This window comes from Cebidichthys violaceus, unplaced genomic scaffold (assembly GCF_023349555.1).
Source record: "Cebidichthys violaceus isolate CVI_PGR_0920_01 unplaced genomic scaffold, fCebVio1.0.p SCAF_17, whole genome shotgun sequence".
Lineage (NCBI taxonomy): Eukaryota > Metazoa > Chordata > Actinopteri > Perciformes > Stichaeidae > Cebidichthys > Cebidichthys violaceus.
In genome coordinates, this window is record NW_027176340.1 from 1585482 (window position 1) to 1600845 (window position 15364).

General features: G+C 44.4%; 1 protein-coding gene across 1 annotated transcript in view; it reads right to left on the bottom strand.

Annotated features, from left to right (window-relative positions):
- Positions 1-1374: 1374 nt before the first annotated feature.
- col7a1 (collagen, type VII, alpha 1) overlaps positions 1375-15364 on the bottom strand; it is a 46546-nt gene continuing 32556 nt past the window's right edge. Inside the window, exons 91-118 of the mRNA XM_068711915.1 lie at positions 14594-14629; positions 14449-14508; positions 14216-14341; positions 14056-14127; positions 13868-13903; positions 13714-13773; positions 13561-13605; positions 12996-13031; positions 12811-12846; positions 12416-12472; positions 12226-12297; positions 11889-11960; positions 11734-11769; positions 11540-11620; positions 10080-10133; positions 9354-9407; positions 9197-9259; positions 9051-9113; positions 8778-8894; positions 7798-7875; positions 7538-7591; positions 7278-7326; positions 7021-7029; positions 6056-6139; positions 5570-5695; positions 4601-4750; positions 3905-4087; positions 1375-3787 (exon numbers count right to left, since the gene is read on the bottom strand). Of these exons, the coding sequence (XP_068568016.1) occupies positions 3759-3787; positions 3905-4087; positions 4601-4750; positions 5570-5695; positions 6056-6139; positions 7021-7029; positions 7278-7326; positions 7538-7591; positions 7798-7875; positions 8778-8894; positions 9051-9113; positions 9197-9259; positions 9354-9407; positions 10080-10133; positions 11540-11620; positions 11734-11769; positions 11889-11960; positions 12226-12297; positions 12416-12472; positions 12811-12846; positions 12996-13031; positions 13561-13605; positions 13714-13773; positions 13868-13903; positions 14056-14127; positions 14216-14341; positions 14449-14508; positions 14594-14629 (1938 nt within the window). The 3' untranslated portion in view covers positions 1375-3758. The remainder of the gene's footprint in view (positions 3788-3904; positions 4088-4600; positions 4751-5569; positions 5696-6055; positions 6140-7020; positions 7030-7277; positions 7327-7537; positions 7592-7797; positions 7876-8777; positions 8895-9050; positions 9114-9196; positions 9260-9353; positions 9408-10079; positions 10134-11539; positions 11621-11733; positions 11770-11888; positions 11961-12225; positions 12298-12415; positions 12473-12810; positions 12847-12995; positions 13032-13560; positions 13606-13713; positions 13774-13867; positions 13904-14055; positions 14128-14215; positions 14342-14448; positions 14509-14593; positions 14630-15364) is intronic.

Here is a 15364-nt window from a genome sequence, read left to right on the forward strand (position 1 = left end):
CACACACACACGTAACAGACGAGAGGAAAAATGTACCGTTTGTACCGTTTTCAGGTGCAATTTTGAGGTACTTGTACTTTTGTGAGCGTTTTCCATCTTTTCTTTCTATATTTTACTAGATTTATTGTACCATTTTACTCCACTATTGACACTGTAATATGTCAGCTTTTAAAATATGATCCATTGCCATAGATAACCATGACATTTAGATATTGCTTACACTTTAATATACCAGTAATACTAATTAAGTAATATATGTGAAAATACAACACTGTAATACCTTTTGTTCTGCATAATGCGTGCAAGTAATGTGTACTATTTTTGATACTTCACTACTGGTATTTAAGTAAGACTTTTCATTGTAATGGAGTATTATTATATTGCATTATTAGAACTTCTACTTAAGTAAACTATATTCAATATTTCTTCCACCTATTGCATACACATTTGGGGCAATCGTGTGCTTCTAGCTCTTTCTTGTCACAGCTGTTTATCCATCTGTGCATAAAGAGAAATCCTAAAAAAAAAAAGTGGTTTTCAGAGTTCGGTGCAAAAAATAATGAGCGCCATCATCGCCCAGCATCAGTGTCACACCTCACTGACGCTCCTGTGGCTGAACGGGATCAAATCCCTGCAGCAAGGTTCCAGAATCTTTGGATTCCCAGTAAGGTGGTGGCTGTCATAGCAACATGCTAATGCTCACAGCAGCGGCCAGTCTTTGAACATCACCTGAACAAAGTCCTCTCCACCCGTTTATCTCTACATCCGCAATCACCGTCAGCATGTTGTGATCTCGCCCTTGCTACCATGTGCATAATTTGTCGACGCCGTCGCACGGCCTCTGCAAACACACACGCGAGGCCCGCACAGCACGATAAGGTGCTGCCCGAGATTACTTTTGAAATTAAGTCAGGTAAAGGAAGGCGACGAGGTGACGGCGAAGCCGCGCGAGGCCTGTTGGAGTGCGATGAGGTGGATACAGAGTCGGCGTGTCTTCCGCCAGGGGAAATCAACCGAGGGCAGAGAGCATGGAAAAACCAAGGGAGGAGGAGTCGTGGCCAACAAGCAGAAAATCCTCTCATTAATAAAATCTGCTGATGAAATTAGAACATCTTGATCTGTCACACACATACACACTTAACGACGTCTAGTCTCCTAATCTTCTCGTTAACATTGGCAAATTACGTATGTGGGTGAATTTCTATTATTGGAAATATTAAATTGTGTGTGCACACGGACGCAGATCATTGAGGTCATTTTATTTGATGTCAATGCGAAGGTCACAGGTTCATAAAGCCACATGTTAACTAACGTACAATGTTTACATTACAAAACAATTCATAACTCAAATCAGAGGATGCACCAGACTTGTCTTTATCCAAACATTTGGTTTATTAGAAATGCCTTTTGAGATGTTCCATAACACTACAGAAACATGATAGTTTTGCACCACACAGTAACACACTGGTCCGTCTTCAATACACAGTATAAAAATACCTTTAAAAATAGCACCTTTTCTATGGCAGGTAAACATGCAGTCGTGATCAGAAACATGACTTCCCCCAAACGGCAAAATACAATATGTACAAAAAATATTGGCAGAATATTGTGCTTGATTCTTCATATTTAATACAAATGATAAAACTATATCATTAATAATAACCCAATTCAGATGTGATTGCATAGTAATCATGTAGAGACGGTGGAGGAGTTGGTTCGGGCGTCTGGGGCTCTGGAAGTAAAAGTCCTGTTTGATTCTCTGCAGACGGCGTTTCGCTGACTTGCAGTTGAAGCATTTTCATGGAAATCTCCTGTTAAACTCATTCATTTCAACCATGTTGGGGAAAAAAAACGGATTTGATTCAAAGTCAAGATCAACACCACAACTTTAGGAGTCAATTTCAACACAATTATATTGTATGTTCTGCTTTTGATCTGGATTTACATTCTTTCTGTACTGTTTATCATGCGATGTTGTTCTTTTAATTAACTTAAAAAATTATGTAAAAGCTTATGCATTTTAAGCAGTTTAAATTGATTCTTTCTTTGATTCTGAATTCAGGGTCAATTTTGGAAGAATTTTGCATTAATGGCGCTGCGGCTTTCTTCTTCTCCGCAGCAATGTCTGCTGAATACTACAGAATACATTGTACAGCATATGAAATACTAACACAAACAGGACTTTATCCAGACACCTTCTGCGCCTCTAGGTTGAGGAACGTTACAGTAGGATTATCAGTAGAAGAAAACTTTCGAATGCTCATGAACAAATTGGAAAATATTTCCACAACCCACACCTCTGCCCACTTTGCTACTTTACTAAGTCGGGACAATTTAAACAGTCGACACATTTAAGGAGTGAGCAAAATAATAAAAAGACCTTCCCTGCAGTAAATACCAGTTCAGTGAAGTCCACAAAGAGTGTCGTTTGTAGTTTGTGCTACAATCCTCCGGTTATGTGTATTTTACGGAGCGTTGCTGAGGATCTACTCGTGGTCTTCTTTGCTGATGCAGCTTTCATGTTTTTGGTTGTCATGATTTTTTAACACTTCAGGCAACAACAACAACTGCAAATCTTTGTTACAAACACACAAGTGAGTAAGTTGAACGCGGGCCACAAACGGGCCCGGATGGTTGCAGCTGGCGTCCACGGAGCACAGACTGAAATCATTAAAGCAAACGTAAGAAACCGACATTAACGAAGGGGAATACTGGTCACACCGAGGCCAATCCCTGCTGAAACGTACTCAACCCGATCAACAGCAAAGTTTAATGGCTGAAACATAAAGTGAAGCTGCATGCGTTTGGTTTCGTTACTTAGAACTAGAATTACTTTGCAATTTACATCCACATTTTTCCAAAATGTCATCATTCATCAATTTATCCTATTAGACCTTTGTGTGAAATTGTCAAAAATTAGCATATTAAGTCTTGAGTTACGGCCGACAACACATGTTTTGTGAGCTCGCACTGATTTTGTGCCAAATATTTGAAGGAATTAGCTGGAGGCGTACCTGGAGATATCTCATTCACAAGAATGGGCCGGACGTGAGGTCACGGTGACCTTTGACCTCCAAAAATCTAATAAGCTCACCCTAGAGTCCGGGTCGATGTTTGTGCCAAATTTGAAGAAATTCCCACCAGGCGTTCCTGAGGCATTGCGTCCAGCATGGAAGCCTTAAAGATACGTACCTTTAGAAAATGACCAAACAATGGAAGATGCACTACTGTGGAAAGTGAGGAAAGAGTGTTTTAAATCCCGAAGGGACTTTCTTTTCTGTTTTCCCGATAATAAGTGAAGTGACCGGCTCCATGTTGTAAACACAAAGAACAACTGAGCTACGCTACAAACTACAGCCTCAAAGATGACCACCGAGTAAAAATCATGAGCTTCACCACACTGGTATTTACTTAAGGCGATCGGTAGTGTGAGTCAGATCATTCTTTCACTTCCTTTCTGTATACAGACGGAAGTCTTATCAATTGTGTGCAACAGGAAACGAATAAAGGTACTGAAGGTGCGAATGAGAGCAAAGACGCACAGAAATAAAAGGTTGGGTTTTTTTACGTACTAACATAACCAAAATAAAACTATTATTGTCGTTCTTTTGCATGGTTTGGAGAACATGAAGCCCTCTGGTATCCCCTCTCAACCGGGGGTGACGTTTGGTCGGGTTTACAGAAACAATAAATAAACAAAAAACAAATCTTGAACATTGACAGTTGACAAAATATTGATAAGGATGATTTGTCCTCAATCATCGCGCTGTCTTCAAGGGACGAGGACCTACACAACAGATCGCTCGTTAGTTTGCACACATCCAACACTGACATGAACTACCGTGTGTGTGTGTGTGTGTGTGTGTGTGTGTGTGTGTGTGTGTGTGTGTGTGTGTGTGTGTACCTTCAGCCTCTCCCAGGCAGAGCTCCTCACACTCCTCCTGGTGGAGGAAGCGGTTGTCGTTTCCTTCACAGCCGCTGTAGATGAAGGGCCTGCAGGCCTGAACCTGACTATTGAAGTACCAGCGCAGAGTGTATCGTCCACAGTTCCCCTCCTCCATGGGCAGCAGGCACAAGTCAGCAGGAGCTGCTGCAGCGCGCGCGCGCGCACACACACACACACACACACACACACACACACACACACACACACACACACACACACACACACACACACACACACACACACACACACACACACACACACACACACACACACACACACGGATGAAGAATATGCACGCAGACACACAAAGACGCACACACAATGAGTAAAGGGCAGGCCAGGCAGAGAGGAGCAGAGGCAGAGCAGTATCAAAGAGCAGCAGAAGAGCCACAACAAGCGTTCCTGACCACTGAGATCAAAACCTCAACCAAACCAACCGGTTTATTGAGGTGATTTGCCTCTTTTAGATGCAAAGCAAATCATTAGCACGCATTTATTATTCTTTGTTTTGGTCTTTACTGGATGCATTTATGCCTTTAAGACAACAGCGAACGCAGCCTGGGACATGCAGAGAGGACCAGACACCAGGCAGGAGGACAGGAAGTAATCCTCGATAGATCCCGAAACAGGACGAGCTCACATGAGCTGCTTTACCTTCCCCTTTGATTCTCCTCTTGATTCTGACTGATTTGGACTTGACTGCTTTCGGAGATGTAACTTTGGCTGTTTTCTTAACATCAGCTGTGGCTGATTTGTTTGGTTCAACTGTGACTGTTTTGTCAGTTTCATCCTTGACAACCTCACCTGCACACACACACACACACGCACACACACACACACGCACACACACACACACACACACAGCATAGACACATTCAGTATGAATAGAAGAAGAAAAAACACATTAATGTGGTGACGGGTTTAAAGACCATGATCTAGGTTCACAGACTCAGGGTGGTGGGCGCTTGAAGCAGGCGTGAGTGAACAAAGGTGAACACGGTGTCTCAATGTCATGAAATAAGTGAAACAAACACACACACACACACACACACACACACACACACACACACTTAATACGAGACACGCTCCTCCTGCACAAATCGGATTATGTGCTGGTTGAATAAACCAAATTGGGCAGAAATTTGACATGCCATCTTCTATTATAATGATATACGTCTGCAGCATGTGAACACATATTGTTAATGTTGGGGCCATTATAATCAAAAAGGGGAATCCAGGTATTTGACAACCTTTGTTCTTATCCTCATACGTTTGTCTATTGTGATTGTGAACATATTAATCACCACCTCCATTGTAGAGATTTGGAAAACCTGGAATTTGGCATAATTGTCATTATAGAATAATCTAAAAATATGGGAGTAACATTCAGGTTGACACATTTCTTTGAGCTTAATCGTCAAATTCTTCCAAAAAAAATAGGCTTTGCAAATGTTTCATTGAGAAGAAAAATATGAATCTCATTTGTCAAGCTGCCAGTGCTTCTGTAAAAATGCTCGTCCGATTGTCGTAAAAGCTTCAGCTTATCAAAAAACCTTATACCTCATGTCTTTAAAGCACTAGTTCCCTGCACGATAGCATGGGACACAGCATAAAACACAGTACCGTCGCTCTGGTTGGCGGTGGGAGGGAAGTAGATCAGCTCGTCCAGGGGGTCGTCGTAGGCCTCGATGGAGTAGATGTGCTCGTAGTCGGGGTCGTTGGTGTTCACCACCACGCGCAGCTCACGGCCTGGGAGAAATGCGACATCGCACAGGTCAGAGATCCTTCGCCCGCGCCGGACGACCTCCAAGCCTCAGAGAGAAGGAAGGCCCTGGACCATATTGGCACAACTCAGGGAGCCTCTAAACACAGGCCAGAATAGTCAGCCTATACACTAACATTTGGATTTGTCTGGACACGCCTATAGAACACATCGTGTGGGACATTAACATAAATGGAGTCCTCTGTTTTCTTAATGAGAAAACCACCCAGGGATCAGAGGTCTCCAGGCCCAGCGCCACCAAGTTAGACCTGTTTGTTAGGGACGAACAGGCAGACAAGACGCACAGATCGAGGACGACAAGCAGAGCGATGGACGGACACACTCACCCTCCTCACCCTTCACGGCCAGTTGTTGCTCCGGTGCAAGCCGAGCCCTGACCGGGGGCTGGGAACGATTTACCGGGCCTGAACCTGAGAGAGCCAGATAGGACGGGGAGGAGCGGAAAAAAAAAAAAAGGGACACCGAGGGAGCGGAGACAGGATTTAGATTTAGCGAAAAGGGAGCGGGCAAGTGTTACAAAAAGGGGGACCGCAAAAAGCTAACATGATGGGAAACAAAGGAAGGACAGAACATTCTGCTAGTAAAACCTTCAGATACATGAGCCAACAACATAAAACAACAACCCCCAAAGCACCACAAAAAAAATCATTCCACCGTTCCAACATACACACCAGCTGAAAGGAGTTTTTGCAAGACTGGTCACCATGAGGCAATCTTCCAAAGAGCGGTTGTAGTCCTTTAAGGACTCAAGTCGCTGCTGTATGGACTTTGTTTGTCTTACTCGAGTCAAATTTTTAAAATCGGAGCCGATTCAACTAAAGACTGCAGCCTCAAAGCCGTCACTGATTATGAAACGCATCACTGCTTCTTAGGTACTAATGACAATAAATGAAACACGAGTGAGATATTTAGTAACTGCTGCTTCACAACTCTGATGGAGATTTGCAATGATTAACATTTTACACGTTAAAACATTGAGAAAGTTGGTAGCTAATGTAGCCATGTTATTTTTTGTGTGTGCATGAGGTTAAATGATCATTTAAACCACACACCAATGCCCTAAAGCGCTCTCTATATATATATATATATATATATATATATATATGTATATATATATATATATATATATATATATATATATATATACACACTGTATACGTGCGACTGACTGACTCTCACTACAGACTCTGCGGCGGTATTTGTGGTATAGTGCACCGCTGTGACTCATGCTAGATCACAGCCCTTCTGTCCACCCTTCTCTCTTCCGCTGCAGTCGAAACGGCTCACTCACCTCCACACGCTGAGGATCAGACAGATGGACGGGAAGGAAGCCGAAAAACAGAGGGAATAAAAGAAAACGGGTCAGTTTAAAGAGCCGGGGCATCGTTGTAGTTCTCCGCAGCTTCTTATGTATCATACTTTCAAAAAAAAAAAAAAAAAAAAAGTTTAGCTGAAGCTGTGACTCATATGCTGCGATTACCATCTGAAGTTCAACTTGGGGACAACTCTTGTTATAAATTAGCAATGCAAGCTGCATGAGAGACTCACCACAGTGCTGACTCATCTCTGAGCGAACGTACTCTCTGACCTCATACTCCTGAATTCAAAACAAAGCGGGGGAACCAGAGCAAAAAGAAAGAAAAAACACACTTACAAACACAACCCTGATATCAGCTCTGTGTGTGTGTGTGTGTGTGTGTGTGTGTGTGTGTGTGTGTGTGTGTGTGTGTGTGTGTGTGTGTGTGTGTGTGTGCCGTTTGATGTCCACATCTTCAAATGGAGCCCCGCGGTAAGGCTCAAGCACTGACCGTCATGCCTGGCTCTCCTCTGTCTCCCTTGGCTCCATCTGGTCCCAACTCTCCCTGCAACATGGACACGTGTTAGGACACACGACCCCGCAGAGAGGCTGGCAGCACAATAGTTCGTTAAGCGGAGACCAGGAACTAAATGCAAAGTCAAAGTGAAAGATCAGCCATTGTGACTTTTATAGATAGTTAGTTTTTTTATGACCCTCGGCAAGTGGTTTCCCATCAAAAGCTGACAACCGGGAGATGAGTGTGACACTAACCGCTTCTCCTCGCTCCCCCGGGATCCCTGGGATGCCGCGTGGGCCGACCATGGAGGGACCGATTGGACCTCTCTCTCCCTGACGGAGGGACAACACAACAGCGTTACGTTGCAAGTAACAATCTCTACGTATGTAAACTCTGGACAGGTGGTGTGTGCAAAGACAGATAACCGCTTCTAGTCCAGTGTTCTCCAAATAAGCTGCTACTGCACTCCTTCATTCCACACACACAATATGCAAAAAGAGACATCAAAGCAGTTTACAGTATGTTTGCAGTCTTTTTCGTATTACAGTTTATTGCTTTTCCACCCTATTAACAGATCAGATGCTCGGAAGAAAAAAATATTGGTTTCGGAAAATAACGCAACTGGGTTGACTAAAGGGAGTGTCTCAGTTTGAAAACAGAAAAGGTGAGCCCATCAAAGGGACTCGATATGGCCCCGCTCTCCTTTCACCAGCGCTCGTTCTTTCGTTCTTTCTTTCCTTATTTATTGATGCAGCAGCAAGACGAGCCAGTCGAATGCAGGGCCCATCAAACTGTCAATCATTGTGATGAAGCAATTCACAGAAATCAAACAAAATGAGCAGTCAGGTAAAAAAAAAGAAAGAAAGAAAGAAGAAGCAGGAGAACAAACTAGGGGGGAAAACAAAAAGACTGTATTCTTTTTATAGAAGTCGAGCATCACATTCTTGTCGTATTCTGTCAAAAACAAAAAGTTGTATCTTTGTTGCCGCTCACACATCTCTGACTTCTGCTCTTTTGTGCACTCGCACAGTCTATTCCTGCTTCCATTATACGTTATTTTTCTAGATTGCCAAGAAACGTGTGCACAGTCATGCTTGATGGCCCATCAGCTGGTGTAACAAAGGCTTGTTCAATCGTCATCACGTCCTATCTGGTCTCTCTCGTAGACATCTGCCTCCTTAAAAGCGGAGAAGTGTGGAACCAGCCTCTATCAAGCCACATTAAGGACAGTCACCTTCTGTCCCTGGAGCCCCTCGGGGCCTTTAGCACCAGCTAGGCCCTGAGTGCCACTCAGGCCCGGGACCCCATCCCCTCCTCTGGGGCCAGGAGGACCGGGTACGCCAGACGGACCCTACATGAGGCACACAGACGGTTAATTGTGAATCTAAAAGGTTTCCTGTCTGCAGCTCTGAGGATGAGCCATGTTGTGTTTCTGATAGTACATGCATGTTATGGAGATTAGGTACGGCATGTAGGCTCACACTGAGCTGCTGAGTTACAAACTCACCCTTTCACCTTTCTCTCCCTGAGTTCCTTTGGGTCCCGCAAGGCCGTCAAATCCACGGTCACCCTACACAGTCAGAGGAAAGTGGTAACACCCGATATTGGACACATTTGTAGAGCATTTTGAGAAAAAAGTTACACAACGCATACCTTGGGGCCGACTAGTCCCTCTTTTCCAGGGGTCCCTGGGGCCCCAGAAGGTCCAAGTTCCCCCTGGAAAACACAGAGAGCATGTCTGTAGACGACTCTCAAGAGAACACCGAGGCATATAACAGAGCACAGAGTGTCTGATTGATGTTACTCGTACCTGTTCACCCTTTCTTCCAGGTAGGCCTGATCGACCATGAATACCAGCATCCCCCTGAACACAGAACGCTCATTCAATTTCCAAAGTACCACACAGCACACAAGACATCATGCATGTCTGACTCACGACTTATTAAAAAAGGCACTCCGAGGAGCTTTCATTTTGTGTCGATCTGACGGCCCCTGTGCACAAAAGCACCAGAGTCGCTCTTCTCCTCTGTCGAAGGGGTTCTGCAAAGCCGGTTCTGGGTCTGTCCACGACGGGCTTCTAAAAGGAGTTTCTGGTGAACGTTTCGTCTGATTTTGCGGGGAATAAGACCCGATGACAGGCATCAAGAATAACGTATAATGACAACTAGGGACGCACCAATCCGAATCGTTCAGTCCAGATATTAATAAAGAAACCTGGGCCGATACAGACACCAGTATTTCATTAATAAGCTGTGACTGGGCCCATTCTATTATCTGTGAGGCAATTATTATTATTCACTGATAAATTGACTGAATTGTTATTAATTACAATAATCCAATATTAGATTGGCCCATCTGTCACCTAAACCTGATCCAGCTAGTTCATTGGTTTTGGTATCGCTGCATCTCTAATCCTCACAAAAGGAAACAACATCTAGCTTCACAGAATATCCACTATATCACTATACAATTTCTTCATTCATGCTTATTTCCTCTCCTCTTTCTCCTCCCAAAATCAGATCTGTCTTAATCCCACCTTCTCTCCTTTTGGTCCGTCACTTCCACAAGCCCCCTTGGGTCCTCGGTCACCCTGGAAACACATAAGTGCATCATCGACAGAGGCACACGAAGAAGCAAGTGAGTGACGAACGGACAAGATGCTCTTAACCAGTCGCACAGAGTCCATCCATTGATCCATTGTCCTTTTACCTGCCACTCAGGCGGAACCATTGTGCAGGAGCACTTACGCACGCACGCACGCACACACACACACACACACACACACACACACACACACACACACACACACACACACACACACACACACACACACACACACACACACACACACACACACACACACACACACACACACACACACACACACACACACACACACACACACACACACGACCCAGCTTGTCCAGCAACTTCCAAGCAGCACGAATATGACGCAGAACTCATCTGATGACGGATGTTGTTACAGGAGGTGAAACAGCAGCAGAGGACTAGTCGATGCTGTCTGGTACAGCCGTGCTACAGCCGCATGTTTTCAACCCAGTTCTTAAAAAAGGTGGCTAGTAATTCATACAACGTTTTCACAGAGTAACAGTAGGAGTCTTACAATTGCTTACAACGCATAATTTAGCAAATGGCGCAGAAATTAAAGATAAAAAATGTGTCAACCATCATATCTGTATCTAACTATGTAGATCCAGATATCCTGCACTCCCTCGTTGTTCATTCTACCTTACTAAAAACGTCAATTCATCGTTTTTACGGAGCGTTACGCGCGGGACTATTTCTTGGCCAGGACCAGTTGCCAGGCACCCGGTGGAGTCTCCAGGAAGTAAATGGTCCAGCACATAGAAAAATGGTTAATTGTGGTTATTATACTTGTCGTACTTTTGTACGAATAATTGTACGTTGGATTGTGTTAACTGTGGGCAGAGCCACGCTAGTTTTATGTCCCCAAAATGTCAAAATATTCCTTCAAAGCGTCACCGTCTCATCTGAGCGGTTATAAACGTTGAGTCTTCTCAGAGCGCTCTATGACGGCGTCCGAGGGTTTGTAGGCATATCCTCGAGTGACTCTCTCCAGCTGTACTCTGGTCTCTCTTGCAAAATAGATTGTCATCTCAATGAGATAACCTGATAAAGGTTATTATAATAAAAAATAAATAAAACATAGCTTGCCTCCACACATCTGAATCGTCGCCCACATCTTTGATTGGTTCATTAAAATATAATTCAAATGAATAAATTAAGTGAAACAAAAATGGGCATTAGTTCTATCAGGCTGAGCAAAATCTCTATTTCCAGCTGTTAATAATCATAACGACAGGGTGTAAGCAAATACTCCGCATGGATATCTTTAATTTAATCCTGTGCAACCATTTCAATTTTACGCTAGCATTGAGTTGTTACCGTCAACTAACAACTCAATGCTTTAAGGTCGAAACCGCACAGAACGAACAAACGCCGTCTCAAGCATACCTTGATTCCTCTCATCCCAACAACACCAAGCTCTCCCTTCTCCCCCCTCTGCCCTGGCATCCCGTCTTTTCCTCGGAAACCCTTGAAGAGAAAACATAAAGCATCCCTCGGTCTGTCCACCAAAAGAGATAAAAAAACCACACGCACAGAAAATGATGGATCTACAATCTGGATGGAATTTAAAAACCACAGACCGATTCACCGGGTACTCCAGGTTGGCCGGCTTCTCCCTGCAGTGAGGCGACAGACTTATAGTTATTAGAGCGGTCAAGTTATTACGCGTAGCGACTACCGACTGATTCTGACACTGATTTAATCTCAGCCGTTATCCACGCTCAGCATCACTCGCCTTCTGTCCACCAGGGCCACGGGCTCCCGGGAATCCAATGGATCCTCTTTCTCCCGGCTCTCCCCGCAGACCCTGATGTCAAATACACACACACACACACACACACACACACACACAGAAATATGCATATCGATCATTCATAATATCAATACGGTGGCCTCTTTGTTGCTGCAACATAAGAATATTGTTTAAATGTCATCTTTTCCTCGGAGCGTTACGGTTAAGTGAATCACATTTAGTTAGAGTTAGATAATCAATTCGGAAAAAAAATTATGAAAACCATCATTAGCAGCAGCCATAAGACCGTCGCATACGTTCGGACAAGAAGCACATTTACCTGCTCCCCCAGAGGGCCCTCTTGACCTTTGCCCCCTTTCTCTCCCTGCACACCTTTGGGTCCCCGGTCACCCTAAAAACGAAACAACAGCGACATCCACAACAAGCACAAAACAAACCACACTCTATAAGAACAAGCAAGGGTATCTGATAATATTACAACATTTGGACACGTCCAGGTGTTCACTGACTGTTTCTCCTTTACTGCCATTTTCTCCAGCAGGTCCTCCCACCAGCACAGTGTCCCCCTGTGAGCGACAGTACAGCTGTAAACATCTGGCTTCGCCCCAAAGCCAAAACATCAACAAACAAGGTTTCATCCTGTGACCTTCTCTTAAGCGGCGTCACTGTTACTATCGTAGCTTACTGACATTGTGCGTATTCATATATTCCTCCTGCTCTCTCATGAAAGAGCTCTTTCAAGACAGCCACTGCCGACAACAATGTGTCTTATATTCCTCTTTGTGCATTTTTGTGTCAGAAAGAGAGAGAGAGAGAGAGAGAGAGAGAGAGAGAGAGAGAGAGAGAGAGAGAGCGAGAGAGAGAGCACAGTGGTGGAGCTTATTAGATAACACAATGCACACACCTTCTCTCCTTTGTCACCTTGCAGCCCGACGTCCCCCTGAAGAAAATGAAACAGATTGAGAGCAAAACATTTCATTCAGGCGCGTTAGTTTAATTCCCCCTTTTTACGCGAGCAAAAGACTCGAGGGAGGACACAGCCAGCACGATGACACATGAACATGAGGAAAGAGACCCGGTAGTATTCACCTTCTCTCCCCAAGCGCCACGATTCCCCGGGGGACCCTGATAAACACACAAACACACATTATACACTGGTCCACACAGAAAAGCCACCGTAGTGTTTTTAACTCGGGGGGGCCATGTTTACTTGGTCAGACAACAAAAAAAGTGAAATCCCAATAACATCACGACGCCTCAGGCTGTACAGTTAGATTAAAGGGTCAGCACAGCTTGATCCTGGTGCTGCAACGCTGTGAGGGAGGACAAGGCCCGTTGGATAATTAGTTTACGATCCGATACATCGTGTCCTTGTGAGGAACAGCTCTTCTATCGTCACTAAAGATTTAACGCCGGCGTTTTCTCCTTTGTGTCTGCATGCACACTGCCTTCTGGTGAATTAAAGCATTTTGCAAAGCACAACGCTAAGAGACGAGTTCAAAGCTTGAGGCCGAGTGTCCGTATACGATGCTGGGGCGCAGCGCTTTCTTGGCTAGCCGCCCGTGACCTCTCCTCCTTTGGAACAATTGAAAATAGACCATTATATTGTCACTTCATGTTGCGATGGATATAGAAGTTGTCACATGGTGTTTACCGTTGGCCCTCTCTCCCCATCCGAGCCAGCCCGGCCCTCCTCTCCCTAAAACACGACGGACAGACAAAAGGCACACGAACAAACCAGTTCTCATCATCCAGATTAATAATAGATCAAATGTTCAATGAAACACTGATGTCACCGATGTCTTACTCTCAGCCCCGATTCTCCTCTCTCTCCTCTGGGACCGGGGATTCCGACACCAACCTCCCCCTGGCAACAGAAATAATATGTACAGCCTTCAAAAAAAAAAAATCCATTAACATTTATGCCGTGAGACAGAAATATGTGTCGCTCGGATAGTCACCTTGTCCCCTTTGAACCCGTTGGTACCAGGAGAGCCCTATGAAGTGTGAATCGTAAAGATTTATACATCTTTTATGATAGAATGCACAAATAATTGTGTTTGTCGATTTCCCTTTCTCTCTCTCAGACCTTTAACCTTTTTTTAAAAATAGATTTTTTTTTTACGTAGTAATACAAATCTAGACTCACTGCCTGTCCAGGAGGACCAGCGGGACCAGGGGGTCCGACATTCCCTGCCCGGCCTGCAAAGCCCTGGAGACCCTGAAAACGAGACCTCAGTAATTGAAAACCAACCACATATATTAAGAGAACAAAAATACAGTATTGTGTAATAAGCAACTCCACCAACCCTCTCCCCTTGTGGTCCAGGAGGTCCTAGTTGTCCAGTTTCTCCTCTCAGGCCAGGCTGCCCAGCGTCACCTGACTTCCCCTGCAGCCCTGGAGGACCAGCTGAACCGGGAAGGCCTGGATCTCCCTGAAATGAAGTCAGAGTTAGACGTTGACTCGGATCACTTTCGCTGATTAGAGAGGTACGATCATACAGTAGATCATCCTTATGTCGCGCCGCATGCCGTTACTCACCTTTAAGCCTTGAGGCCCAACCCGACCAGGAGGACCCAGCTGTCCTATGCCCTTCTCTCCCTGCAACACACATTTTGTCACAGCTGCCACTTGGATCGGTTTTGATTTCAGTGCAAATTAATAACAACCCATGACAGAAGCTTACCTTATCTCCTTTTGGCCCCGGAGATCCCTGCGTCCCCTGCACGAAAGACAAATGTCAGGTGTGAAGGTAAGAGACGCTGACTGTGGATTCTTTAAAGACCCATATCAATAATACCTTCCTGGAAAGAAAACAGACACATTCTAACAGACATAATAATAATGATAATAATAATAAAGCACAGTTGCAGTTTGTTTAAACAGTGTAGCAAATGTCTGTTTGGCATTCATGATCATGCTGGTGAAGACTCGTTCCGTCAGCGTCAGTGTGTACCGTCAGCGGCTCGGTTGTCATCACACTTAACACGCCTCGTTAACCTCAAGGACCTCAACATAATCAAAACCTTGAGCTTCAGAGGAGGTTGGTCACAATTACAACGGAGACGTGGAGACGGGAGGTCTAGAGACCGTCAACAACGCTGCTGCAGGTAGAGACGTGGCTGATCAAGGTCGGATTAAATAATTGGACTGACCGTGAAGAGAGAAGTGTTTTCAGTGGGAAAACATCTGCACACATTCACCAGCGTCACTACATATTTCCTGCACTCTCGCTTTGATTTCTGAAACGCCATATCACCAAAAACGTAGCTTTAATTAAGAAGGATGTGAGAACATAACTAGGATGAGCTGATTATTGCAGCTGATTATGCTAACAGCCCTGGATTAACACGGTGTGGTGCCCTGGGGTGAACTTTAAGTGAGTAAATGAAGTGTTTAACGTAAAGAAAAGAGTCAGATTTACCATGTGAATAAAGATCATAGATTTACATGAACT